Genomic DNA, 26732 nt, shown 5'->3' on the forward strand with positions numbered 1-26732 from the left:
TTTGGGGAGAAAAAGGAAAAAATAAAATCTTTAAAAAAAAAAAAAACAAAACAAAACACTGGGGTAAAATACACGGAAAATTTACCATCTTAACCATTTTGAAGTGTGCAGTTCAGCGGCATTGAGTACATGCACAGTGTTGTGCTGCTGTCACCACCATCCATCCACAGAACTCTTTTCATCTTGCAAGACGGAAACTCTGTAACCATTAAAGAATAACTCCCAATTCCCTTCTCCCCCCAGCCCCTGACAACCACCATTCCACTTTCTATCTATGAATTTCACTAGTCTAAGTACCTCATATAAGTGGAATCATATGGTATTTCACTTTTTGTGACTGGCTTATTTCACTTAGCATAGTGTCCAGATGGTTCCTCCATGTTGTAGCGTGTGTCAGAATTTCCTTCCTTTCAAAGGCTGAATAATATTCCATTGTATGTATGTACCACACGTTGTTACTCGGTTCATCCACTGATGGACACTTGAGTGGCTTACGCTTTTTGGTTATGGTGACTAATGCTGCTATGAACATGAGTGTACAAATATCTCTTCAAGATCATGCTTTCAATTTTTGGGGGCATATGCCCAGAAGTGGAATTGCTGGATCATATGGTAATTCTATTTTTAATTTTTTGAGGAACCTCCATATTGTTTTCCACAGTGGCTGCACCATTTTACATTCCCACCAACAGTGCACAAGGGCTCCAGTTTCTCCACGTCCTCACCAAACCTTGTTATTTTATGTGTGTTTGATAGTAGCCATCCCAATAGGTGTGAGATGATATCTCATTGTGGTTCTGATTTCTGTTTCCCTAATGATTAGTGATGTTGAGCGTCTTTTCATATACTTACTGGCTATTTGTATGTCTTCTTCAGAGAAATGTTTATTCAAGTCCTTTGCCCGTATTTTAATCAGACTGTTTTTTGTTGTTGAGTTATAGGAGTTCTTTATATATTCTGGATATTAACATTTTATCAGATAATATGATTTGCAAATATTTTCTCCTATTCCATGGGTTGCCTTTTCACTCTATTGATTCACTTTGAAGGACTCTTGTGATTATATTGGACCAACCCAGATAAGCCCGGATTATCACTCCACCTTTCGGGGGCTATTATTCTGCTTACCACAGGCCTCATCTCTCTGCTCGGGCCTCTGTTAGGACCCGTTTCTCTGTCTCCTTCATCAGCAGTTGAATGAGCACATACATCATCCCATATTGCTCGTGAGTACCTGGCCTTCCCCACACTGATTCTCACCCTCTCCTTTGATCCTAGTTTCTGCCCAGACTTGGGGAATAGAGAGGTCAGCATCTGGTGGGTGGGTAATGGGCCCCTTTATCTGCCTCTGAGTCCCCAGTCCCCTGTGACCACTCAAAGCTCCTGGCAGTTGGGTGAGGCAGGAAAGGGCTTCTGTTTGTCTTGGGCGTGGCTGCCTTTCTCCCACAGATGCTCCTTTTCATGCATGCCTCCAGCTCCTCGCTTACTACCCAACTGTCCTACTGTCTAACCCTTTTTGCTCCAATTATGTATGTTGTATAGTTATCAGTAGTCCAGAAAACTACAGAAAGGTCAAAGGGAAAATTTTAAAAAATGACTGCTATTGTAAAAAATGTTGAATTCAATTGATATGGATGCTGAAGTATAGGGGAAAGTGACTGATGCCTGTAATTTACTATTTTGCTAGAAAGTCAGTTACTTAGTTACTGTATTGAGATATAATTGACATATAACATTGAGTAAGTTTAAGGTGTACAATGTGATAATTGGATACTATATATTGTGAGATGATTACCACAATAAGGTTAAACACTTCCCTCACCTCACCTAATTACCATTTTTTTATGTGTGATGAGAACACTTAACGTTTACTTTCTTTGCAACTTTCACCTGTAATATACAGTATAGTTGTCATGCTGTACATTAGATTCCCCAGAACTTATTCATGTTATAGCTGGAAGTTTGTACCCTTTGACCAACGTCTCTCCATTTCCTCCACCCCTAGCCCTTGGCAACCACCATTCTAGTCTCTGTTTCTATGAGTTCAGCTTTTTTAGCTTCCACATATAAGTGAGGTCATACAGTACTCGCCTTTCTCTGTCTCATTTACTTCATTTAGCACTATGCCTTCAAGGCCCATCCATATTGTTACAAATGGCAGGATTTCCTTCTTTTTTGTGACTGAGTAGTATTCCATTGTGTGTACGCAAACACACACACATATACACACACACCCCCACACATCTTCTTTATCCATTCATCTGTCGATGGACACTTAGGTTATTTCCATGTCTTGGCTGTTGTGAATAGTGCTGCTGTGAACATGGGGTGCATAAGTCTCTTCGAGATAGTTATTTTGTTTCCTTTGGATATATAGCCAGAAGTGGAACTGCTGGATCATATGGTAGTTCTATTTTAAATTTCTTGAGAAACCTCCAGACTGTTCTCCATGGTGGCTGCACCAATTCGGATTCCCACCGACGGTGTACGAGGGTTCCCTTTCCCTCTACATCCTTGCCAGTGCTTGTTGTCTCATATCTTTTTGATAATAGCCATTCTAACAAGTGCGAGGCGATATTTCATTGTGGTTTTGGTTTGCATTTCCCTGATGATTAGTGATATTGAGCATCTTTTTATATACTTGTTGGTCATTTTTATGTCTTTGGAAAAATGTCTGTTCAGATCCCCTGCCTATTCTGTAATCAGATGATTTGTTTTTGCTATTGAGTTGTATGAGTTCCTTACATATTTTGGATATTAACCCTTTACCAGATATATGGTTTGCAGATATTTTCCCCCATTCCATAGGTTGCCTTTTCGTTTTACTGATTATTTCCTTTGCTGTGCAGAAGCTTTTTAGTTTGATGTGATCTCATTTACTTATTTATGCTTTTGTTGCTTGTGCTTTTGGTGTCATGTGAAAAAAATTGTTGCTAAGACCAATGTCAAAGAGCTTCTCCTCTGCTTTCTTCTAGAATTTTTACAGTTCAGGCCTTACATTTAAGTCTAATCCATTTCAAGTTAATTTTTGTGAGTGGTGTAAGATAGGGGTCCAATTTCATTCTTTTGCTTGTGAGTTTCCAGTTTTCCCAACATTTATTGAAGAGACTATCCTTTCCCCATTGAGTATTCTTGACTCTCTTGTCAAAAATTAGTCGAGCGTGTATGTGGGTTTTTTTTTTCTGGGCTCTTACTTCTATTTCTTTGGTCTATGTGCCCAAACCATACTGTTTTGATGACTATAGCTTTGTAGTATAGTTTGAAATCAGGAAGTGTGATGCTTCCAGCTTTGTTCTTCTTTCTCAGGATTGCTTTGGCTATTTGAGGTCTTTTGTGGTTCCATATGAATTTTAGGATTTATTTTTTATTATTTTTTTTCTTAGATTGGCACCTGAGCTAACAACTGTTGCCAATTTTCTTTTTTTTTTTTTCCTGCTTTTTTCTCCCCATATCCCCCCCAGTACATAGTTGTATATTTTAGTTGTGGGTCCTTTAGTTGTGGCGTGGTGGACGCTGCCTCAATGTGGCCTGCTGAGCAGTGCCCTGTCCGTGCCCAGGATCTGAACCCTGGGCCGCCGAAACAGAGCACGTGAACTTAACCACTCGGCCACAGGGCTAGCCCCATAGGATTTATTTTTTATTTCTGTGAAAAGTGCTGTTAGAAATTTGATAGGGATTGTATTGAATCTAGAGATGGCTTTGGGTAGTATGGCCATTTTAATGGTATTCTTCTAATCTGTGAACATGGGATAGCTTTCCATTTATTTGTGTTTTCTTCAGTTTCTTCCATCAATATCTTATAATTTTTAGTGTACAGATCTTTCACCTCCTTGGTTAAATTTATTCTTAAGAATTTTATTGTTTTTGATGCTATTGTAAATGGGATTTTAAAAAATTAGATAGTTTGTTGTTAGTGTATAGAAACACAACTGGTTTTTGTGTGTTGATTTTGTATGCTGCAACTCTACTGAATTCATTGATAATTCTAACAGCTTTTTGGTGGAATTTTTAGGATTTTCTGTGTATAAGATCATATCATCTGCAAACAGAGACAATTTTACTTCTTCCTTTCTGATTTGGATGCATTTTATTCATTTTTCTTGCCTGATTGCTCTGGCTAGGACTTCCAGTACGATACTGAATAGGAGTGTTGAGAGTGGGCACATTTGTCTTGTTCCTGACCTAAGAGGAAAAGCTTTCAGTTTTTCACCATTGAGTATGATGTTAGCTGTGGGCTTGTCATATCTGGCCATTATTATATTGAGGTACATTTCTTCTATATCTAATTTGTTGGATTTTTATCATAAAGGAATGTTGAATTTTGTCAAATGCCTTTTCTGTTTCTATTGAGACGTGATTTTTATCATTCATCCTATTAATGTGATGTATCACCTTAATTGATTTGCGTATGTTGAACCATCCTTCCATCCCAGGGGTAAATCCCACCTGATCATGTTGTATGAGCCTTTCAATGTGCTGTTGAGTTTGGTTTGCTAGTATTTTGTTGAGAATTTGTGCATTTACATTCAACAGGTATATTGGCCTATAGTTTTCTTTTCTTGTCTGGCTTTAGCATCAGGCTAATGCTGGCCTCTTAAAATGAGTCTGGGAGTATTTCTTCCTCTTTAGTTTTTTTGGAAGAGTTTGAGAAAGATTGAGATTAATTCTTCTTTAAATGGTCGGTACAATTCACCAGTGAAACCATTTGGTCCTGGGCTTTTCTTTGTTGGGAGGTGGGGATTTTTTGTTTGTTTTTTTGTGGATTTTTTTTGTAAGGAAGATTGGCTCTGAGCTAACATCTGTTGCCAATCTTACTCTTTTTTTTCCTTCCCAAAGCCTCAGTACACAGTTGTATATTCTAGTTGTAAGTCCTTCTAGTTCTTCTATGTGGGATGCTGCCACAGCATGGCTTGATGAGTGGTGTGTAGGTCCGCACCCAGGATCTGAACTGGCGAACCCTGGGCCACCGAAGTGAAACACACAAACTTAACCACTCAGCTACAGGACTGGCCCCTGGGAGGTTTTTTTCTTTTTTTTTTCCAAAGATTGTCACCTGGGCTAACAACTGTTGCCAATCTTTTTTTTTTTTTTTCTGCTTTATCTCCCCCAACCCCCCTTGTACACAGTTGTATATCCTAGTTGCACGTCCTTCTAGCTGTGGGATGTGGGATGCCGCCTCAACGTGGCCTGATGAGCGGTACTATGTCTGTGCCCAGGATCTGAACCCTGGGCCACCACAGCGGAGTGTGCGAACTTAACCAACTCGGCCACAGAGCTGGCCCCCCTGGGAGGTTTTTGATTACTGATTCAATCTGCTTGCTCATTATTGGTCTGTTCAGATTTTCTATTTCTGCATGATCCAGTCTTGGTAGGTTGTATGTTTCTAGGAACTTATTCATTTCTTCTAGGTTATCCAATTTGTTGACATATAATTGTTCATAGTAGTCTCTTAGGATCCTTTGTATTTCTGTGGTATCAGTTGTAATATTTCCTCTTTGTTTCTGATTTTATTTATTTGAGGCTTTTCTCTTTTTTTCTTCATCTAGCTAAAGGTTTGTCAATTTTGTTTATCTTTTCAAAAAACCATCTCTTAGTTTTGTTGATCTCTTCTATTGTTTTCCTGGTCTCTGTTTCATGTATTTCTGCTCTATTCTTTATTATTTCCTTCCTTTTGCTAATTTTCAGCTCAGTTGTTCTTCTTTTGCTAGTTCTTTGATTTTAGGAAATTTTAGCAAATTAGGTTATTGGCAATCTTTCTTTTTTCTTAATGTAGGTGTTTATTGCTATAAACGTCCCTCTTAGAACTGCTTTTGCTGCATCCCATAAGTTTTGATATGGGTGTTTCCATTTTTGTTTGTTTCAAGATATTTTTTGATTTCCCTTTTGATTTCGTCTTTGACTGATTAGTTGTTCAGGAATGTATTATTTAATTTCCACGTATTTGTGAATTTTTCAGTTTTTCTCCTGCTGTTGAATTCTAGTTTCATACCACTGTGGTCAGAAAAGGTACTTGGTATGATTTCAATCTTCTTAAATTTTCTAAGACTTGTTTTATGTGTAATTTACTTTGAAATGCATCAAAAATAAGATGGATTGGGCCAGCCCTGATGGCCTATTCATTAAAGTTTGGTGTGCTCCATTTTAACAGCCCAGGTTCGGTTCCCAGGCACAGAACCACACCACTTGTCTGTCAGTAACCATGCCATGGTGCCAGCTCACATGGAAGTAGAAGGACTTATGACTAGAATATATAACTATGTACTGGGGCTTTGGGGAGGAAAATTTTAAAAAGAAAGGAAAAGATTGGGGCCAGCCTGGTGACATGGTGGTTAAGTTTGCATGCTCTACTTCAATGGCCCAGGGTTCGTAGGTTTAGATCACAGGTGCAGACCTGCACACCACTCATCAAGCCGTGCTGTCCCACATACAAAATGGAGGAGGATTGGCACAGATGTTAGCCCGGTGACAATCTTCCTCAAGCAAAAAGAGGAAGATTGGCAATAGATGTTAGCTCAGGATGAATCTTTCCCAGCAAAAAAAAAAAAAGATGGATTGTTGAACGGATAAAGGGATGTATAGATGGATAGATATGTGATGAAGTAAGGATAGTAAATGTTAATGGTAGAATAGCCATGGATACCTGGCTATATATTGTCATATTTCTTCAACTTTATGTTAGAAAATTCTCATGATAAAATGTTTGAAAAAAAAATGCTGCTAATGTCATTACCCAGAGAGAGCTGGCCTGCCGTTCATTTACATATATATATATATATATATACACACACACACACACCAGGGGCTCTCAACCACTAGTATTATCTGCAGACATTTTTGTTATGACTGGAGCGGTGCTGCTAGCATCTAGTGGGTAGAGGCCATGGATGCTGCTGAACGTCCTCCAGTGCATAGGACAGCCCCCACCACAAAGAATGGTCCAGCCCCAAATGTCAGTGGTGCTGAGGTTGAGAAACCCTGAAATATGTATATATTCATTCATATAAATGTATATATATGCATGTTTTATGCTTACGTGTATTAAATGTCTCTCACATTATCGTATTTTAATGGCGATCATAGGCACATATGCTGTGATTTATTGCGCCCAGCTGTATTTGGGCATTTTGGGGGTTTACCAATCCTTAGCATACCTCAGTAGAATCTGAGCCTTCCCTGTCAGACGGATCTCTATTCTGTGTTGTGGAGGTCTCTTTAGGGAAGACTCTCTGTCATCCTTGGAACCAACTTGGGTGTCAACATTCTTTGCGCCTGGGGCATTTGTTCTGGGGCTGTCCAGGGACGGTCATCTTTCCTTTGAGTGTTTTTTCCTCAGAGGCTGTGGCAAGCAGAGGCAGCAGCTAGCACTGTGGCATCTCACTAGCCCTGGGTCAGCAGTGGGTTGCCCCAGCTGTGGATTTGGGATGGGGACAGAGAGCCATGTCCCCCTCATCCTCTGGCCCGAGTTCTGCTGAGTTCCTAAGGACACAACCTGACCTTAACCTCTGTCTTCTCCTTTCCAATATAGGTCTCTCCTTCTGATGAAAAGAGAAAGGAAGAATGGACTACAGTCACCAAACTTCCCTAGTCCCATGTGGACAAGATAAATACATTTCCAAGTAAGATATTTTGCTGTAATGTTGTGTCGCCAGTGGCCAGTCCCATGTGGATGGAAGCCACTGGCCGAGGTGCCTCCTCTGCACATGAGAGAGCTGGGGCTCTTGTGCATGAGAAGGAGCTGAGCAGCCGAGTGGGGACCAATGAGAGCATCAGCAAGGATACTGCTATAGATAAATACATGCTCCTGGAGCCTGGCCATAGAGAGTGAAGTAAAGGGGGGCCTCAAGACAAGGCACCTTTGGGGGCTCAAAAGAGATGGTGTCCTAGAGGGCTTCCAGGAGGAAGAGTTAATGATGGCTGCTCACTGTCCTGTCTGTGGTGTCCCCGGCAGGGAGTTCTGGCTTGGTTGTGTCCCCGTGCTGCTGGGGTTCTGGCTAAAATGGGCACAGGTGCTTCCTGAATAGAAAGAGATGGTTTCATTACTTTATATATGCTAAAATCTCGTGAACTCGGAGTTTTTGCCAATGTGACAGAGGCTGAGCTAAAATGGGCTTTCTTGAACTATAAGTTTGAGGATGTATTTTTATATCCAGCACAGGGATTTGTACGTGCTGGATGCTCTGTATCTTAGCTAAATGTTTAACTTATCTGAGACCAAATTGTTTCAAGTCCTTCAGACACACGTGGCCATATACGGACCCACGGTTGTCTGAGATATGCATCATTCTTAGCTCTTCACTGAAGGAGTTCCCCAGGGACTTCTCCTGACCAGTAACTTTAAATCCTAGTTTCAGATCTGTGTACCAAACAGCTTTTGTTTCAGGTTATTTGGAGTCACGTTTTTTCGTAAATTCATTTCGGCTTATGTAGAATTATTCCAGTTTATCTAGATTTAACTTGTCAGGAACTTCTTGGAATTTCCAGGCAGTTTGACCTCTGGCATCGCCCCAGATCTCTCCATTGAAGGGCTGCATTTAGGGGGACCCAACTCCGTTCCCTCGCGCCTGAGAACAGGCAAAAGTGCACAGCAGCCTCCTCGAGCCTCATGCACTTTAGGTAAAATTTGACTAGACTGTTCTGAGGTTTGACGAGGGCTCACCCTGATTCAACCTGAGGGTGGAGTCCGCGCTCTCCCGTGTCCAGTAGAGCTGTGCTGCCAGGCGGGTCACCCAGAAACCAGTAGTTAGCGGCTAAGGGGGCTTCAGAAGGGCATTTGTAAGTTAAAAAAAAAAAGTTTTTTTTTTAATAAACTAAAAGTTCCTAGAATAGAATAAAAAGATCAAGGCACCTAGAATAGAATATTGCCAGGGCCCACAAGCCCCCTTGTGCCCATTTCTAGTCACTGCTCCCCAAGGTGAACCACTATTCTGAATTCAGCATCCATTTCAAACTTTATATAAATGGGTCATACAGTATGTGCTCTTTTGTGTCTGGCTTATTTTACTCAACATAATATCTGTGAGATTCATCCCCATTGTGTGTAGCTCACTCATATTCTCATCACTATATAATGCTCCATTGTGTAACTGTAGCTCCCTTTATTCATGCATTCCGCTGTCATGGAGTTTGTGTTTTCAAACACATGATAAGGTGATGTCTATGAAGCATGTCGGTGGGGCCCAGACCTATCCCTTTTAACTTTCTGAAAAGCCTGGAAGTTTCTGAGTCTCATGAAGATCTGTAGTGATGGTTGTCTCCTAACTCACAGCGTGCGTGAGGGAGGAGAGGCCGGAGAAACCCTGTGTGTGGGCTTGGAAGTGTATTTGCCTCCCTGAATCGGTGACCTGTGAAGGCCTGCGTGTTTAGCTTGGGTTTGGGGAGTGTGGGCAGAGCTGTGAGCCCGCACCGGCAGGCCAAGCCCTCCTTGGTTCCTGGAGTGCGCCTCACATTCAGTCTGTTCTAGATGGTCTTTACTCTTAATCTTGATCTTGGGGGAAGATGGTGGAAGAACTCTGTGTGTGTGTATATGTGTGTGTGAGTGTGTGTGTGTGTGTACGCGTGTGTGGACAAACATCCAGACTAGGGTGACTGAGGCCAGGTTAGAGGTGAGAAAATGGGAGCAACTGTATTACAAGTGGCTCCAGCTGCGACTGTCACACCTCTTGTATTTTTCCCCTGAGGAATGAACTTCTCCTGCATCTGAAGACGTACAACTTGTACTATGAAGGCCAGAATTTGCAGCTCCGACACCGCGAGGTAAGGAGTGCCCAGGGAAGGCCTGTGAGCCCCTTCCCCACTGGGCCAGCCCCGTCTTTGTCTCCCTGTGCCCTGGCCTGAGGGTCCCTGCCCTGCCTCCACAGTCGGGGCCGCTCATTTGGGATGTCAGTGGGAGTCGCTGGAGTTCTTGGAAGGAGACCCCAGGTCCAATTTTGTTCTAAAGGGATGAGCTTTTCTGTCCTGGAGACATTCCTGTGGGGGTGTGGCTGGGCCAGCACCAGCCTCAGTGGGGCTCCTCCCGAGGGAGGCTTTTGTGAAATGCCCCTCTCCGATGGCTCTCCAGCAGGCTTCCTCTTCTTGGGTAATTCAGGAAGCTTTCCCAGTCCTCTGTTTACACACCTGGGCCCATGTCCTGTTGCTGCAGCAACCCAAGAAAGTCACATAAGCTCTGGGTAGTAACTCTTGGTCCTCCCCCACAGCTGCAGCAGTCTTCCTAAGGTGCCTTCTTGGAATGCCCTTTGCTATCCATCTGTCTTTCCCCAGCCCCCATCCTGAATCTAAGCTTACTCATCCTGTATCCATTTCTGTAAAGCCTCTTATCGGATAGATGGTGAGTTATATAGGAGCCTGTAGAGTAACTTATACTCGAGTGTTCTTGACTGATAAGAAGGTATGCGTAATGCCCTTCTAAACACATTTTCAGGTTATCAAGCCATGGCGATTTAATCCACAGAAATAGATATGAGATGGTAGAATTTCAGCTACTAAGGCAGGCTGGTTGGGGACAGTCTGTGGGACACAGTGGCCTTTTCTGGGTCCCTCAAACCAGTCCACTTAGGCAGAGTCCCCCTTGGGGTTAAATTCTGCCCTACAGTCATGTGATGTACAGTAATGGTGCCAGCCTTGGCTAGCTAAAGGGCCACGTGTGCAGCCTGTGCTTAAATAAAGCCTTTCTCCCCGAGAACCCCGAGAGCACTGAAGTTGTTCCAGCCCTCTCCTGCCTTCTCTTATTCCCCTCCCCCTCGACCCTGGGCCCCAGGATCCTCCCAGAAGTTAGCTGTTCATCGGACAGGTGTCATCTTCATCCATCGGGCTCAGTCTGACGTCTGTGGCCCCTGCCCATAAAACATGGCTTCGGAAAGGTTTTTCTGAGACTTGGGAAAGAACGCCTGATTCTTTTAGGTATTGTCCTCAAAGCTTCCCCCAATTAGTGGCTGGGCCATTAGTGAGATTTTGGTCCTTAAACAGCGTTTCTGGAGTGTGTCCTATAGAATAAATTGTCAGAATGCTCAATGATTAAAGGATTTTATGGTCATAAATGAGATCCATTTCTTTGGGATAAAACATGGAAATGACCTTAGAAGGGTTTCACGTTTAACTCCTTATCAGTCAACAACCCTTGAATATAAATTTGGAATTCTTGCGGGATTTATTCACCTCTTGGAGAGTCATAATGTAACACATGAGCTAATTATAGGCTCTGGAAAGTTCCGCTGTTAAGAAATCTGATTAGCACATCGTCTCCCAACTCATTATCACTGACACCCCTTAGGTAACAATTGATCTGCTGGAGGAGCCAGTATTCTGTAGAATAAACTTGGGGAAATGTTACTTTAACCTTCCTCCACCCAGCAGGTCAGATTGCTAAATGTATGTGATAGCTAAAGACACATGGCTTTCCATGGTCAGGGGAGGGAAGGTAGCTAACTCAAGAATTTAGCTCTTGCTTCTGTAGCAAGGCCAGTCTCACTTACTTTAAGAGATGTATTCTTCTTTCTTTAAAGTCATTAGCATAAAAACAAGAAAAAGTTTTTATAATTTGCACATGTATATTTGAATTTTGAGGCAACTTTTGTGCTGACCTATGAGGTCAGCTTCACGGCCTCAGGGGTAGTTTACAGTGGGTGTGTCTTGGAGCTGGGGTGTGACTATAACTTGGCTGCGCCCAGCTAGGACACATCAAGGATGCTGTCAGTTGTCCCCCACTGTGGTGCTGGCTTCTGCGGGGCTTTTCTGGCTCACCCTGCTGATCACTCTGTGGGCAGGAAGAAGACGAGTTCATCGTGGAGGGACTGCTGAACATCTCCTGGGGGCTGCGCCGGCCCATTCGTCTGCAGATGCAGGATGACAACGAGCGCATTCGCCCCCCTCCATCCTCTTCCTCCTGGCACTCCGGCTGTAACTTGGGGGCTCAGGGGTGAGTGAGAAGAGATGGGACTGGGGGTGAAGCGGGGGTATCTGGGGGTTCTGTGTGTTCTCAGGCAGGTAAATGCCACCTTCCAGCAAGCCTTGACCCTGGCTCCCATCCCAGCACCTCCACTGCCCACCTGCTCTGGGCTTGGGATGGGGAGAAGGGGGAAGACGTTGGTGTGACTGGGCCTCCATGCCTGTCACCACAATCACTGAGGGAGAGTCAGAGGGAGGAGGGGAGGTGCTGAGTCAGAGAGGGGAAGCACCAGGGCGTGGGTGAGCAGCACGTCCTTTGTCGTGGAGAATTTCCAGGTCTCTGGGGGATACTGCTAGTGGCCGGGCTCAGCCTGCACATTCCTGACAGATGTCCGCTGCCCAGCATCCTCCCCACAGGGACCACTCCTCATAGAATGACCCTCCTCCAGAGACATGTAGGGCTCAGACCTTCTGACCAAAGTTCTCCACGTTTTGGGGGGACCTGGAAGAAGCAAAGGAATGTCAGGCCCTGTGGAGCAGCCAAGCGCGGTCAGCTAGGGGTCTGCTCTTTCAGGTCACGCCTGGAGCTGGGTGGTGGCGTGATGGTCAGTAGGCTGGGAGGTCCCATCCTCCATGTCCCCAGCAAAGGCCTATGAAGACCGAGCCTGTTCCTCCCCTCCCTCCACTGCCAAATGAGTAGTCGAATGCCTCTAGAAAGGCACGCCCTCTTTACTGTCTTTCTGGACTTCGCTTTTGAGGATCAAGTGACCAGTCTTGTTCCATCCTGAAACTTGCTGATGTTGACAGCCCTTGGGCCAGAGCGTGGGTGGAGGGTGCCAACCTCTCAGCCAAAACCACAGTGATGTTTTTTCTGTTTTAGACAAGAACTAGCCCTCTCTGTTGGCCACATTGAACGTTTTGTTAAACTCCACGGCCAAATCTATCTTTCTCTAAAGTTGAGAGAACCCTACAATGTGGCCAAACCCTGGAGCTGATCTGGTTTCTTTCCAGGGGAATTTAAGGAGCAGAGTCTTTGCCCATCCCATCGGACGCCGGGATGGCCAGTCAAGGTTCTTTGGTTTTGTCTAACTTTGCTGGTTTCACACTCTGTTCTGCTTTCAGCACTTCCACTGTATTTGATTTCCAATGGGCTGAACCCTTTCCACACCCCACCCCGACCCCAGACTGTGTTACAATCTGTTCCTTAAGTGAGATGATTTTTAAAATTCCATTTGACCGTGTGGCCTTTGGCTGGGTTTGCTAAGGGGTCCTTCATTCTGCATGCTTTTTTTTTTTCCCTTCCCTGTGGCATCAAGCTGGTCTTGGTTGGTTCTTGAAGCCTGCAAATACTTTCAGAGAGTTTTCAGGAATGATAAATGTTACCCCAGATGCCTGCTACAACGAAGTGAATTCCTGGACCACTGTGTTAAGAAGGATGCTGAGACCAACTTCTGCTTCAGCAAGAGAGAAAGCTTTGGACAAGGGAGTGGGCAGTGGCCACTGTGGGCGCCATGTGTTCACCATTCCCGAGAGGCTCTGAGCAGTTCTGCTCTGGGGCTCAGAAGTCCACAAGTCATACTAAACAGGAAGTTCTTTCAGATTTTCGATTTTAATTGTCATTCCCTGAAACTATCATTCCTGGACCATTAGTCCCATCTCTACTGGGTCCCAGGATCCCACACTCTTCTCACTATGGGATGGTCCTAATTGGTTAAATATGGTTCTCCTTTCTCGCCAAATCCTCTGTTAATTTGGGGTGGGATTCTCTGAGCTACTTCCTTTGTCTTTTTCGGCTTTGAGGTGTTATTTGCCAGTGATCACGGCTACACCAGGGCTCAGCTCAGGCTGCTTGCTTGTGGCCTTTTCTCCAGCTTGGCTGAGCACTCCGTCCCTGCCACCCTGACAACACTGTTGCCAGTGCCACTTCCAAAGCTGCCCTGAGCCCCGTAGCAGCCAACCTATTACTTTCCATTCCTTTTAGATGCCAGAAGCAATTTCTGAGTTATTCCCCCAACAGAAGTGGATCTGAGTTGGTATCTTGTCCTCAGAAATAAATGGCCATTATTAGGGTTTTCCAGATAAGCTCTAGAACCCACAAGTGCTTAGAAACAGTGCAGGCAACACACAGGTTTTGTTCTTTGGCGTTCTCCATCCTGGCCTCCGTGAATCAGGTGCTTGTGTTGCTGCAGAAGCTGGAAAGGAGCATCTTCTCTTTGTAAAACGCCCCCTCCCCACCCAGTGCTCAGCCCAGGGCTGGGCTACCTTCATGGGACACTTGGCACAGCCTGCCCACATCCTTCATCTCCTCGTGGGTGCTGGTCCCCAGCCTAGCACAGGCCAAGTGCTTCCCCTGCAGAAGTCGGGGAGGGGGGATGAGGGAATCTCCCGTTCAGAGGCTGAACCAGTCTTCCTTTTGTTCTCTGCCCTCTGTCCAGCCCCACCCTGAAGCCCCTCAACATGCCCGACATTCAGATCTCAGAGGTGGACGCCCCGCAGGAGAGTGACCAGGGGACGAGCCCCACAGGTACCTGCGTGGTGGGAGGAGCCTCCTCCAGGTTGGGACCGACTGTGTGAAGACTGATGTGGTAGATGATGTACACTGTTACTTACTTTTTGAATAAATAAAATTCACACGGTTCAAGGTTAAGTATTAAAAAGAATTAAGTCTCCCATCTCATCCACCTACCCTCGAGTTTCTCTCCCTGGAAGCAACCTGAAGGTGTCCTTCCTAAGATAGTCTTTGCAAACGCACACCAACAGACCTTTCTGGGTGTCATTTCTTTTCTTTTTCTGCTTTTTCTCCCCAAATACCCCCAGTACATAGTTGTACATTTTAGTTGTGGGTCTTTCTAGTTGTGGCATGTGGGACGCCGCGTCAGCGTGGCCTAATGAGTGGTGCCGTGTCTGCGCCCAGGATCCGAACCAGCGAAACCTTGGGCCACCGCAGCAGAGCGTGCGGACTTAACCGCTTGGCTACGGGGCCAGCCCCATGGGTGTCATTTCTTTTCTCCCTCTTTTTTGTATAAGTAGTAGCATTTTGCATATCCCTGTTTCTATTACTTTGTCTTGAGGATTGTTCCATACAAATCTATAAGGACCTTCCACATTCTTTACATCTCTGCAGTGTTCTATGGTATGGAAACGTGATAATTTAATCACTCCCTCTTGGTAGATATTTAAGTCATTTCCAGTCTTTTGCTGTGATAAACAAGGTTGCCATCAGTGCCCTTGCACATGTGTCATTCCACACATTTGTCAGTGTCTGTAGGGTTCTCTCAAGTGGAATTTTTGGGTCTGAGGCTATGTGCATTTGTAATTTTGATAGATATTGTCAGTTTGCAGTATCTTGCAAGTCCTTCTATCATGCTTATCCTGTGCCAGGCACTATTCTAAGCCCTTTATGTGAATTAACCCATTTAAACCTTCCCAACAATCCTGTGAGGTGGATGCTATTATTAGGGCCATTTTATAGAAAAGGAAACTGAGGCACAGAGAGGTGAGTGACATATGGCAGTGGCAGAGCTGGCGTTGGAAACTGGGAGTCTGGCTCTGAAGTCTGTGCTCTGAACTCATCACTGTATTACTTCTCAGTAAATTATGCATTGTTTTCCCCTCAAAGGGAAACACAGTTTTTACAAAATATATTTTTGGGAGGTGGTGGGTGCTGTAGCATTTGGCCGTGTGTGTGCAGACTGCCACATCCTGGGCCCAGGCAGACAGAGCTCACCCCCCTTCCCTCTCAGACTCCAGGGGCCTGAAGCCCGTGCAGGAAGACACCCCACAGCTGATGCGCACACGCAGTGATGTTGGGGTGCGTCGCCGTGGCAACGTGAGGACCTCCAGCGATCAGCGGCGAATCAGACGCCACCGCTTCTCCATCAATGGCCATTTCTACAACCACAAGGTAGAGGGGACAAGGTCGCAGGAAGCAGGGGCAGCCCCAAGGTGGGCAAGGACCCTTCTGGGGGAGCTGCCACCTCAGGGCTACAGACACCTGGGAAGCCAAGTGTTTGCCATTCAGTCTTTGGCTCCTGGGTGGGCTGCAGGTTCTGCTGGCTCCAGGAGGGATGAGGGACCCCAGATCAGGAACCCCCTTAGGTAGTGGGTGAGATGACCCCACAAACAGTCCCCATCAGCAACTCCCCCCTGCCCTGGCAGATCCATGTGTTACCCTCTTCCTGCACCCTGTGCTTCCTGGCAGCTGTGTGGTCTGACTTTTCTATGAGCTCAGGGCTGCCCCAAAGCAGAGCAACAAGGCTCAGACTGGGGGACATTGGTATACCACCCACCCTACCCCAAGCCAGCTGACCCTCCCTCCCTCCTGCTGCTCGGTTCCAATCTGGCGCCTGAAGCAAGTGCATCGTGGGAGAGTGCTCAGACCTTCGCATGTTGAAGCCACCGTGGAGGGGTCTGTGCATGGTGTGTTTGGAGAGAAGGCCTCCCTCTTCTGGTCCTGTCCCCTCCCTAACCCTGTTGCTTGCTGAGCTCAGACCCCTCCAATGCCAGAGTTACCCAAAGCCCAGGGCTTTTTGTTGGCATCAGAGCCTGATGCTTGCCAGGTGTCAGGGAGCTCTCAGGGAGCTTGAGTGCCATTGTCCCTGTGCTCTTTACCCCAGGTAACAGGGGCAGCACACCTGGGTTGTAGTGCCTCGTCCTGATCCCCACTCTCACCCTGATCTGGACCCCTCTATTGACAGACATCAGTGTTCACGCCAGCCTATGGCTCGGTCACCAACGTCCGCATCAACAGCACCATGACCACTCCACAGGTCCTGAAGCTGCTGCTCAACAAATTTAAGGCAAGTTCGCTCCTCTGGCTGATCTCCGATGGGCGGCACGTGCGCCTCAGGGCCATGGAGAGTGCGTGGGGAGGGGGACACTGGGCAGAGGGCTTGGATTCTTAAACCCCTCGGCATCAGCATCCCCTGGGAGCTTGTTAGAAAAGCAAGGTCTCAGGCCCCAGCTCTGAATCAGACCCACCGAATCAGGAGCTGGGAGGTGAGGCCAGGGAACGTGTGCACTAAGGCCTGCAGGGGATCCTGGTGCCACTGAGTCCTGAGAGCCACAGCCCTCAGGTGCTTTGTGGGCCCTAGAAGGACCCCAGGCCTGATGGCTGGTTTGGGGCTCTGTGCACAGATTGACTTCCAGAACACTGTCGGGGGACCTACTTTGAAAAAAGAACCTTCAACAGATGTGCGAATTATAGTGCATGAGTGTTTTTGAAGTCCTGTTACTCTGTATGTTTTCCACAATCCCCTCTTAAGTCTTTTGGACACTGGGTATTCTTATTTTTGATGGAAGCCAGTGTCTCCCAGTGGCCTGAGGGCACAGGCTCTCGGTTTGAATCCTTGTCCATCACCTGCTGGTTGGATGAGTTGGGCAAATTACTTAAGCTCCCTGTGCTTCTGCTTCCTCATCTGTAACCTGAGGGTGACGGGACCCCGTTATGGGTTGTTGCGAGTATTAGATGAATTAAAACATGAAGAGTGTGAAGAACTGTGCTTGCTGGGTTGCAATAACCGTTAGCTCTTATTGTCTATAATTATTGATAAAGTTACCTGCTCCCCCGGCTCCTCATCGCTTCTGAGTTCTGAGAACTTTAGCTTGGCAGTGTTGAAGAAGGGGGAGTGCCTCAGAGTTAGGATGTGTAAATACATGATCCTATTCAGCAAGTATCTTTTGCTCCTGATTCAGATCGAGAATTCGGCAGAGGAGTTTGCTTTGTACGTGGTCCATACCAGCGGTGGTAAGTCTGAAGAACACAGTGTACTTTAAAACTTTTAATTAACTCAAAATAGCAAGTTAAAAAAACACCAAACAACCTCTGCCTCATTCGCTTGTTGTTTGGGTTTTGGAAACTTGCAAGTGTTGTTTGCCTCCAAGGCTGGTGGGCTCGCTGGATGGGTTCACTGGGGAATGCCGTACGTGGTCGGCAAACAAACACTAAAACAGAACTGCCTGTTAAAAAAGGAACTAGATTTTCTCGAGAGACAAAAAACATCAAGTCCTCCAATGCAGCCTCTTCCAAGGATTTGAGGCGTGGTGGTATTGTTGGGGAGAGGGGGGAGGGAGAGGGAGTGGTGGCTTTGAACAACACCTGTTGAATTATTCATTACAAATCAGTCTCCTGACTGTATGGCCGCATCTCCTAAGGTGCCTGGGCCATTTGAGCCCCTGAGTTGACCACTGCTTATGGTGAGAAAGGCCTCAGGCCAGACTCAGGGCTGCTCCTGGCTGTGTGTGGTTCCAGAGAAACAGAAGCTGAAGAACACTGATTACCCACTGATCGCCCGGATCCTTCAAGGCCCATGTGAGCAGGTGTCCAAAGTGTTCCTCATGGAGAAGGACCAGGTGGAGGAAGTCACCTATGATGTGAGTCCCTTACGATCGGATGGTCTGTCCTCAGGAGGGTGGGGATTTGTTTGGGTTACCTGCACCTGGGGTATAGTTGGACTTTTTGGCCAAAGACCACAGCCCATTTGGCTGCCATTCCTCAGTACAAGGTTTTCTTGAGGCAGTAATGGCCACAGGCCAGGAGAATGAACACAGAGGCTTGAGTTAGGGGTGTGCCCTGTGGGAGTTGGTGGAGGAGTGTTCGGGCACAAAGGGATTTCCATAGAAGAAGCAGACGTCTCGAGCCTTTCCAGGCTACTGTAAGAGGGCTGAGAAGTTCCTGCAAACTGTCTCAACAACTTCAAGACGTTAGCAGTGATTGGACCTGATCTTATGTATTAGTTAGCTTTTGCTACAGGAACAAACATCCCCAAGTCTTAGCGGCTTGCAACAGCAAACGCTGACTTTTCTGTTCGGGATTCTGCAGGCTGGTAGTAGGGGCTCGGCTCTAGGCTGTGAGTTGAGTTCAGGTCTACGGTGCATGTCTCAGTTAGAGACCCGGTCTGGAGGGCCAGTGGCTACCCAGGGTATGCTTCTCATGGCACATGGCTGGAGTGCAAGAAACCAGGCCAAACCATGTAAGCTCATTTGAAGCCTCCTTTCGGATTTGGTGTATGTCATGTCCACACACATTCCATTGGCCAAAGCAAGTCACACAGCCAAGCCCAACATGGATAGGGTGGAGAAATATACTTCTCCCATGGAGAAGGTGATGGAGTTGGGTGGGGATTCTGGTGTGGGAGGAGGAGCGATTGTTTAACTTCAGCTCACCTGGGAGCCCCCACCCCCACCCCAACAGCCTCTCAGGAGCAAGTTCACATGGATGCCTGTTTGACACTTGAAACACAAATCATCATTCTGAGTCATGGCTGCTCCTTACATTCTCTTAGGGGAGAACAGAGAGGTTTATTAAATTTTGTGGGTTTAGAGCTTTCTCTGCATCATGGAATCAAGAGAAAGTACTTTTCCGTGATTGACATCACCTTGTCATGAATTGGATACATGAGGTGAAAAATGAGAAGTTATGAGCTATGTGTCATGTAAATGAAGTGATCTTCATCGCAGATTCTATACCAGCCTTGAGAAGAATGAGGCTTAGCTCCTGTCTTTAAGGAAATCTTGGATTAGTGCAGAAATAGATTTCCCAAGGCCTTGTGCCTGACGTGAGAGAGACGCCAAAAGGAATTGGAGTAATGCTGGGAGGGGGCCAGCACCCACACTTACCTCTTCCTCCCCAGGTGGCCCAGTATATAAAGTTCGAGATGCCTGTCCTTAAAAGCTTCATCCAGAAGCTCCAAGAGGAGGAAGATCGGGAAGTAAAGAAGCTGATGCGCAAGTAAGCGTGGCCCCGGGCTGGCTGGCCGGGCTTCTCTGGGGCCTCAGAGAGGGGCTCTCTCTTCAGGTGCCTTGCAGGGACTGTGCTGAGCTGCCGCCAGGGCCTGGGTCTTACGGACCTTATTCAGGGGGCTGACAAATCTGCATCTCAGATGGGAACACAAAACTTCAGTGTGTTGGTCTCTTCCTCTCGTGTCAGCTTTTCATTTTGATGGGGGCGGGGCATAAAAACATCCCGGTGATTTCAGGAACGTTGTCCTAGCAGTGGACGGTAGTCAGAGCCACCTGCCTCTGAAATCCTTCCTCACGCCCTGCCTCCCTTTTTAACATTTCTCTTCTGGAAGTTACATTTGAGTTGAAAAGTCTGGTAAAGCTTCTCTCTGGGGAAGATGTTATGATTTCTTTGCCATATTTAGTCATAAAGTTGTCTGCATTTCGTGGGTATGACAGAACAATTGATTAATTTTTGCCAGTAGAGAATAAAACCAACACTATGTTGTTCCAGACTTTAATAGTAGCTTTTTCTGTGCAGTGCAAAGCCCTGAACATAGGGAATGTCCCCATTAGCCCTGCACAGTGGTGCCCACTCTAGTGGCTGCATTGCCATACTCAGAGAAGGATGGGAAAACTGCACTCAGCCACAAGCCTTGGACCCCCACGCTTGGTGGTTGCTATGGGCTCTTCTGCAAAATGCTGCTGCTAATATTAGGTTGAGCCATATGAAGTTGCCATGTTTGTAGGCCACCCTAGAATGATCAAATAATGGCAATTTCTTGTGGTCCAGCCTAGGTGATTACATGCTACTGTGCCTATAAAGTACTATGCATAGTGCCTTGGGCATAGTAAGCACTCAATTAATGGAACCCTTATTATGGTGGTGGTTGTTATTTCACCTTCTTATCCTTCTTTTGCCAGACTCTGTAACTATAGTACAGTCGTGTACCACGCAAGGATGTTTCGGTCAATGACAGACTGTATATATGACGGTGGTCCCATAAGATTAGTACCATAGAGCCTAGGTGTGTAGTAGGCTGTGCCATCTAGGTTTGTGTAAGTACACTCCACGATGTTTGCACGATGATGGAATCGCCTAATGGTGCATTTCTCAGAACGTTTCCCCGTCGTTAAGCGACACACGACTGTAAAAGAATCCACTTTGGAGGTAACCTCTTCAGTCTCTCTCATCCTGTTGTGGAAATGAACACAAGCAACAAAGTGGCTAAAGGGTGGGCCAATCCTAGAAGCAAAGGGACAGGACAGTCAGCCCATACAGCTACGGAGTGGCAGAGGGGGATCGAGAGGAGGTGTGTGTTGTTCTCTCCTCTCCATCGCAGCTGTTTCTGTCCCCAGGTACACCGTGCTCCGGCTAATGATTCGGCAGAGGCTGGAGGAGATAGCCGAGACCCCAGCAACAATCTGAGCCACAAGAAGGAGGGGATCCAGACACCACAGGGGCCACCGTTGACATGAGAAGATCCACAGTAAGGTGGGCGCCTTCCTTCCACGGAAACGTTTAAATATAAACCTCTCCAGCTCCCCACAAGCTGCCGTTTGCTGCCTGGAGCGAGATGGAGAAGCCAGCAGACAACTCCCCAACCTTGGATCCTTGCACTCCTTTCTTTCCCTCACAAGGACTTTTGATTTTTGTTTATAAGGAGGACCCAAAAATGTGTGTTTGTGCGCACATGCACACATGGTACACATCTACGTGCCTACCTGGTATTTTGGTAGTTAAATTCCAAGCAACCAGCACAAGTGCCATGAGGCTGGCAGATGTGCTGCTTGTGGGCAGGAAAATCAAGGGGGTCACTGGTCTGAAGGGTTTAAGCTGAAGAAAAGATTCCTCCCCTCAAGTGCCAGGGAGCAGCCACACGTGTCTCCCCACATTTAGAAGGGGAAGGGACCTCAGCAAGCTCACCTTTCAGAGTATGTATATGTTAGTAGAGATTCTCCCTGTATGCCTAGAAGAATCAGGATTGTAAGACCCTTGGAAATTAACAAAATAACAGCCCCATGGCCTTGGGGCAGGTCCCAGGAAAGAGAGAGAAACCAGCACTGGGGTAGATGCAATAAACCCACAGGTTTTTACACTGGAAACTTTGATTGTTTTAAGTAACAAAGACATACATGATGAGCTGTGTGGATGCCTGTAGAGAACGGATTCTGCCTCCATCCTCGCCTCCGTGGCCACCTCTAGGACACAGAGGGGAGCCTGATGTTTCTCTCAGCACGCCCAGCTGCAGATCCCAACTCTTTGGGACCTTCTTGAGTTGAAGGAAAGGTCTCGTGAAACAGGTCTCGCTGGTTTGCACATGGTGGTGACTGGCCAGCATGGCCAGGGCCTGGCCTTGTTCTGGGTGGGTGGGGGTGGCCAGGAAGTTTCCCTCCTTGAGAAAATGTAGAAGCTCCTTGCAGAAATGACAGGTGCCCGGGAGTCCGGCCCACTTTCACCTCAACAAGGGGTCTGCCTGGTCTTGGAGCTGAGGCTATGTGTTTGAAGTCAAGGCTTTATTCTTTCCAACCTCTGGATTCTTGCAAGTTGCCCTCATGTTACACGTTTAGATGGACTCCAAAAATGAGGACTTGTCCTGTTACTGACTGAGTGTGGGCTTCAGGGAAGTTCTTTGGGCTCCCCTGTGAAGGTGCCTAGGGAGGACGGGGCTTCTCCCTCAGCTTCTCTGAGCAGCCACCTGGGTGATCTTTAGAGCAGACCCCAATAGGAGGAAAGGGCAGGGACGGTCTGTCCCTGGTGGCCCCCATCGGGGAGATGGCAGGTAGCTCAGCAGCAGTGCAGCTGCAACAGTTTGAAGAGGAACAGAGATGCTTGGAGCAGTGTGTGGAGATCAAGCGAGACCAGGAGCTCCTAACAGCAGGTGTCTGAGTCTTGTTAGGATGAGAGCTCTCCATCTCTTCTCCACTTTCTCTCCAAGAAAAGTTTGGAGAGCTGGGCAGTTGAGGAAATGAGAGGAAATCGGTGCCTGCAAAAAAAGTAGACCTTTGTAGCAGAGCCCGTCCTGCCCCAGGCACCCTCCTGCCCCCCTCCCCGCCCCTGTGGCCTCCATGGCCTCTTTAGATGGCTCCCAGCTGTGGTCTCATTGTTGACTTTCAAAAAGATGGCACACTGCCACCTGGCATTTTGCCGGGGCTTTCTTAAGCAATCCTCCCTCCTTTGTGGGGACAGCACCACCGGCCCCGTGGGACGTGGACTGGAAATCCGGAAGGCCTTAGTCTCAATCACACCTCAGTGGGCTTCTGCAAAACGCACAGAAAAAATCCGGGGGCGGGGTCAGAGGCGTCCTTTGTTACAGATGGAAAGAGCAGTTTCGTGAATGCATGCATACTTCCTGAGTTTTGCATTTGAAAAAATGACTTGCGAAACTTCTCTTCCAGTTACTTTTATTTTTGAATGTTCAAAGCCTTTGTTGGCCCCAATAATTCTCCTTGGGGAGTTAGGGAGAACAGTTTTCACAAGGCAAATTACTAACCACTACCTTTTATTGGACAGCTATTTCTGGTTTATAAAAGTTCTCTTTAATTTGCACTAGCACTACGATAGTGTTAAACATGGAAATGTTGCAGAATGTCAGGTCTGCCAGATCACTCTCTGAGAAAGTGACCCTACGGTAGACTTGGCTTTTTAAAGACGGGGGTCGGGATGGAAGGGAGGGGAAATCGTATCTGACACCATACATTCCGTTTAATGCAAGCCGCACTCTTCCATTTAGGCCTACCCTGTTTAGAGATCATTTCTCACGTCCTAATAACCCGACCAGGAATTTTGGAAAGGTTCTTTGAAATAGCAGCAGCTGAAACAGAGACATTTCGCCGCCATGTGGAGCCGGATTTTCTCACTGGTATCACATGGCCTGGCAGCTTTGAACTCCTCGCCTGATTTGTATGGGTTTATGTAATTGCGTGCAATGAACCTGAAATTGTGTGAAGAACAAAAGGCCAGCTTGTAGGGTATTTTTCCTAACTTGTGAAAAGCAGTACAGCTACATCTGGCTTGCTTTTTCCAGGGCTTATGTTACAAGGTGATCAAATGAAGGAAAAACCTGAGTCCATCTGGTTGGGAAGGGGGTCTGTTCCCCCAGTGATGGTGGAATTAAGCACAAGGTCACATTCTCTGTGACCAGGTTAGTGGGAAGGTGATGAGTTAAGGGGCGGGGGGTTGAGGGGGCGGGGGGTGGTGCCTTGGGGAGGGACTGAGAAGCCCAGGCGCCAGGCTTGCCTGGACGTGTTGGTGAGGAATGTGCACATTGGTCTCCAGGCTGGACCGACTTTAACTGGGAGTTGAGGTGGAGGCAGGAGGAGCTCAGGTTAGCCACCCATCCACGGGGAAAATGATGAGACTTGAAGTCAGGGTTTTGGTCTGAAACTTCAAGGAGAAATATTCTCACCCTTCCCTCCTCCCAACCGGAAAGAAAACAATACTCTCTCCTAGACATCTCCAGATAAAGACATTTTATCATCAGTGTAGATAAGACTTTGACATATAATGACCAAAAAAGAAAAAAACCTGTTCTCTGATGCAAAAACGTCTTGGCAAGAATTCTTTTCTGCGGAGTTGAGTGATTATTTCAGAAGGCCGCAGAAGGGCAAGAAGCACTCAAGAAAAGAGAAGCTCCTTTAAAAAAAAATGTATTTCAAAGCTCTGTAACACTGAGAACACGGTGTCATAGATGCATCTCCGAGAAAGACTTCTATATCAATGAGGGAATTTATTTCACTGTCTCATGGCGACCAAGTCATGATGTGGGGGCTGAGGTAGGAGACAGAGATCTCCCTGAGCATCCTGAGGCAGCGGTGCATTTTTGAGCATCTACAAATGGTTTTACCTAATCTTGCCTGAAGTGGACGAGACGAGAAATGATCTCCTAGAGAGGTAGAAATAAAAGCAAATATGGCATCCTTTCTTTCAGACGCAATTGAAAGGTCTTCCCCCCGTCACAGGAGGTTACAGCGCCCCCTGTGTTTTAACCAAGCACAAGATGTGGACAAGCTGTGAAGGGAAAGCCTGAGTTTACTCTTAGAGTCTTCCCTGGAGGTTGCAGACCTGTCTCCCAGGTTGATGGTTTCTGGTGTGTAATTGCTAGTGTTTCTTAAAGGTTTCCCCACTTGTTTTAACTTTGTGAAGTATTCTTTTCTTAATTACACTTGCCTTTCAGCAATGGTACATGACCTGGTTCAATGTTTGGTTCTGAACTTATAAACTGATGTGTTTAGGAATCTTAACATAATTTGACAAGGCCTCAGTAGGGAGCTGTGAATTTCTGTAACATTTTGATATGTTTTAATGCACCGAACTTAGATCCTGTCAAAATAAAGCACTTTTCAAAGAGAAGTCCCCCGTGGACGGGTCTGTGTGTGTGCGCTGGGTGGGGAGCTCTGCTCTGGGAGGGCTGGGAATAGGAATGTGAAGGCGCAGGCAGGAGATAAGTTGATTTTCTACCCCCGGGGTTTATGGTTTAAACACGCTCAGACTTGGCTGTAATGTTCCACATAGGAAGTGAAATGAGAACGTCCCAGTATGAGTCTCAAGTTCAGGCCCTGGTGGAGACACGAGTTCTGGTGGAAAGAGCTGGGAACCGCCACTCAGTGAGGCTGGAGTTTTTTCCTGATTCGACCCCTGGCTTGTTAGGCTCCTGGGACTGACTCGCTGAAACTTTCTCTAGGACTTGGTTTCCTCCTCTGTAAAATGGCCAAGCCACCCTGCAGGGGAGTGTGGGGACCTGGGCTGGTCTCTGTTGGAGGCAGCCCTACAGGGGTCGCCCAGCTTAAGACCTTCAGACTAGGGCTCAAGTTCCACCCTATGATGTGGGGGAAAGTGTGACGGTTAATTTTATGTGTCAACTTGGCTAGGCCACAGTATCCAGATATTTGATCAAACACTAGTCTAGATGTTGCTGTGGAGGTATTTTTAAGAAGAGATGAACATTTAAATCAGTAGACTTTGAGTACAGCAGATTATCCTCCATAATGTGGGTGGGCTTCATCCAATCAGTTGAAGGCCTTAACAGAAAAAGACTGACTCCTAAGAGAGAGGGAATTCTGCCTCCAGGCTGCCTTTGAACTTGAGCTGAAACATAGACTCTTCCACGGGTCTCCAGATTGCCAGCCTACCTCACAGATTTTGGACTTGCTAGCCCCCACAATTGCATGAGCCCATTCCTTAAATCTCTCTCACACATACATACCTTACTGGTTCTGTTTCTCTGTGACTAACACAGAGGGGTTATGTGATTGGTGTGTAACATTTGGATATGTGATTGACAGTTGTTCCTAGGAAACCTGGCCCTGGAGCATAAATAGTGGCGAACATAATTTGGCCTCTAGGAAAAGGTTAACAACCAAAACAAGATTGTTAACGTCTCCAAGCAATGTTTATATATATTTAAAAAGAGAGAGAGAAAAAAGCTTGGAAAAATCACTGTTCCCTTGAAGTGTTGTTTTGATTTCCTATATTTAGAGTTTTCACTCCAAGTAGGAGCTTTGTTTTTCTTTTTGAGGAAGATTAGCCCTGAGCTAACTACTGCCAAGCCTTCTCTTTTTGCTGAGGAAGACTGGCTCTGAGCTAACATCCGTGCCCATCTTCCTCTACTTTATATGTGGGACGCCTACCACAGCATGGCTTTTGCCAAGCAATGCCATGTCCGCACCTGGGATCCGAACCAGCGTACCCCAGGCCGCCGAGAAGTGGAATGTGCAAGCTTAACCGCTGCACCACTGGGCCAGCCTCCAAGCAGGAGCTTTTAAGTTGCTGCATTAACTGGGTGAAGGATTTTGTACTGTACATCATGTGGATGGAAGCCACATAATCATAAGATAAATGGTCTGGTTGGGACCCCACCAGACCCCCAATCAGACAGTAAGCCTTACAGAACTCAGAGTGCCTATAATTACCATCAAATTCCAACAGCCTTCTACCAAAGGAGCTGGCAGTTTCTGGCTTGCTTTATAGAAACAGATTTTATGAAATAATTTTGTGTTGTCTATTTTAGGTAATGAAGTTACTGCTGAATGGAGTTTGCTCTGAGTGCAAAACTTTACTGTGAAGTTTTGAATATATTTGAATAGGTTTTGCTAGAATGCTTAGATGCAGGCAAACTTACTGAAAAACTGAA

General features: G+C 46.4%; 1 protein-coding gene across 1 annotated transcript in view; it reads left to right on the forward strand.

Annotated features, from left to right (window-relative positions):
- Positions 1–24952, forward strand: part of RASSF2 (Ras association domain family member 2) — a 43106-nt gene extending 18154 nt beyond the window's left edge. The window contains exons 2-11 of the mRNA XM_023626160.2: positions 7526–7616; positions 9678–9753; positions 11760–11911; positions 14316–14404; positions 15624–15784; positions 16578–16679; positions 17575–17626; positions 18131–18252; positions 19512–19609; positions 20959–24952. Coding sequence (XP_023481928.1) covers positions 7558–7616; positions 9678–9753; positions 11760–11911; positions 14316–14404; positions 15624–15784; positions 16578–16679; positions 17575–17626; positions 18131–18252; positions 19512–19609; positions 20959–21028 — 981 coding nt within the window. The 5' untranslated portion in view covers positions 7526–7557 and the 3' untranslated portion in view covers positions 21029–24952. The remainder of the gene's footprint in view (positions 1–7525; positions 7617–9677; positions 9754–11759; positions 11912–14315; positions 14405–15623; positions 15785–16577; positions 16680–17574; positions 17627–18130; positions 18253–19511; positions 19610–20958) is intronic.
- The last annotated feature ends 1780 nt before the right edge of the window (positions 24953–26732 follow it).

Source organism: Equus caballus, chromosome 22 (assembly GCF_041296265.1).
Source record: "Equus caballus isolate H_3958 breed thoroughbred chromosome 22, TB-T2T, whole genome shotgun sequence".
NCBI classification, from domain to species: domain Eukaryota; kingdom Metazoa; phylum Chordata; class Mammalia; order Perissodactyla; family Equidae; genus Equus; species Equus caballus.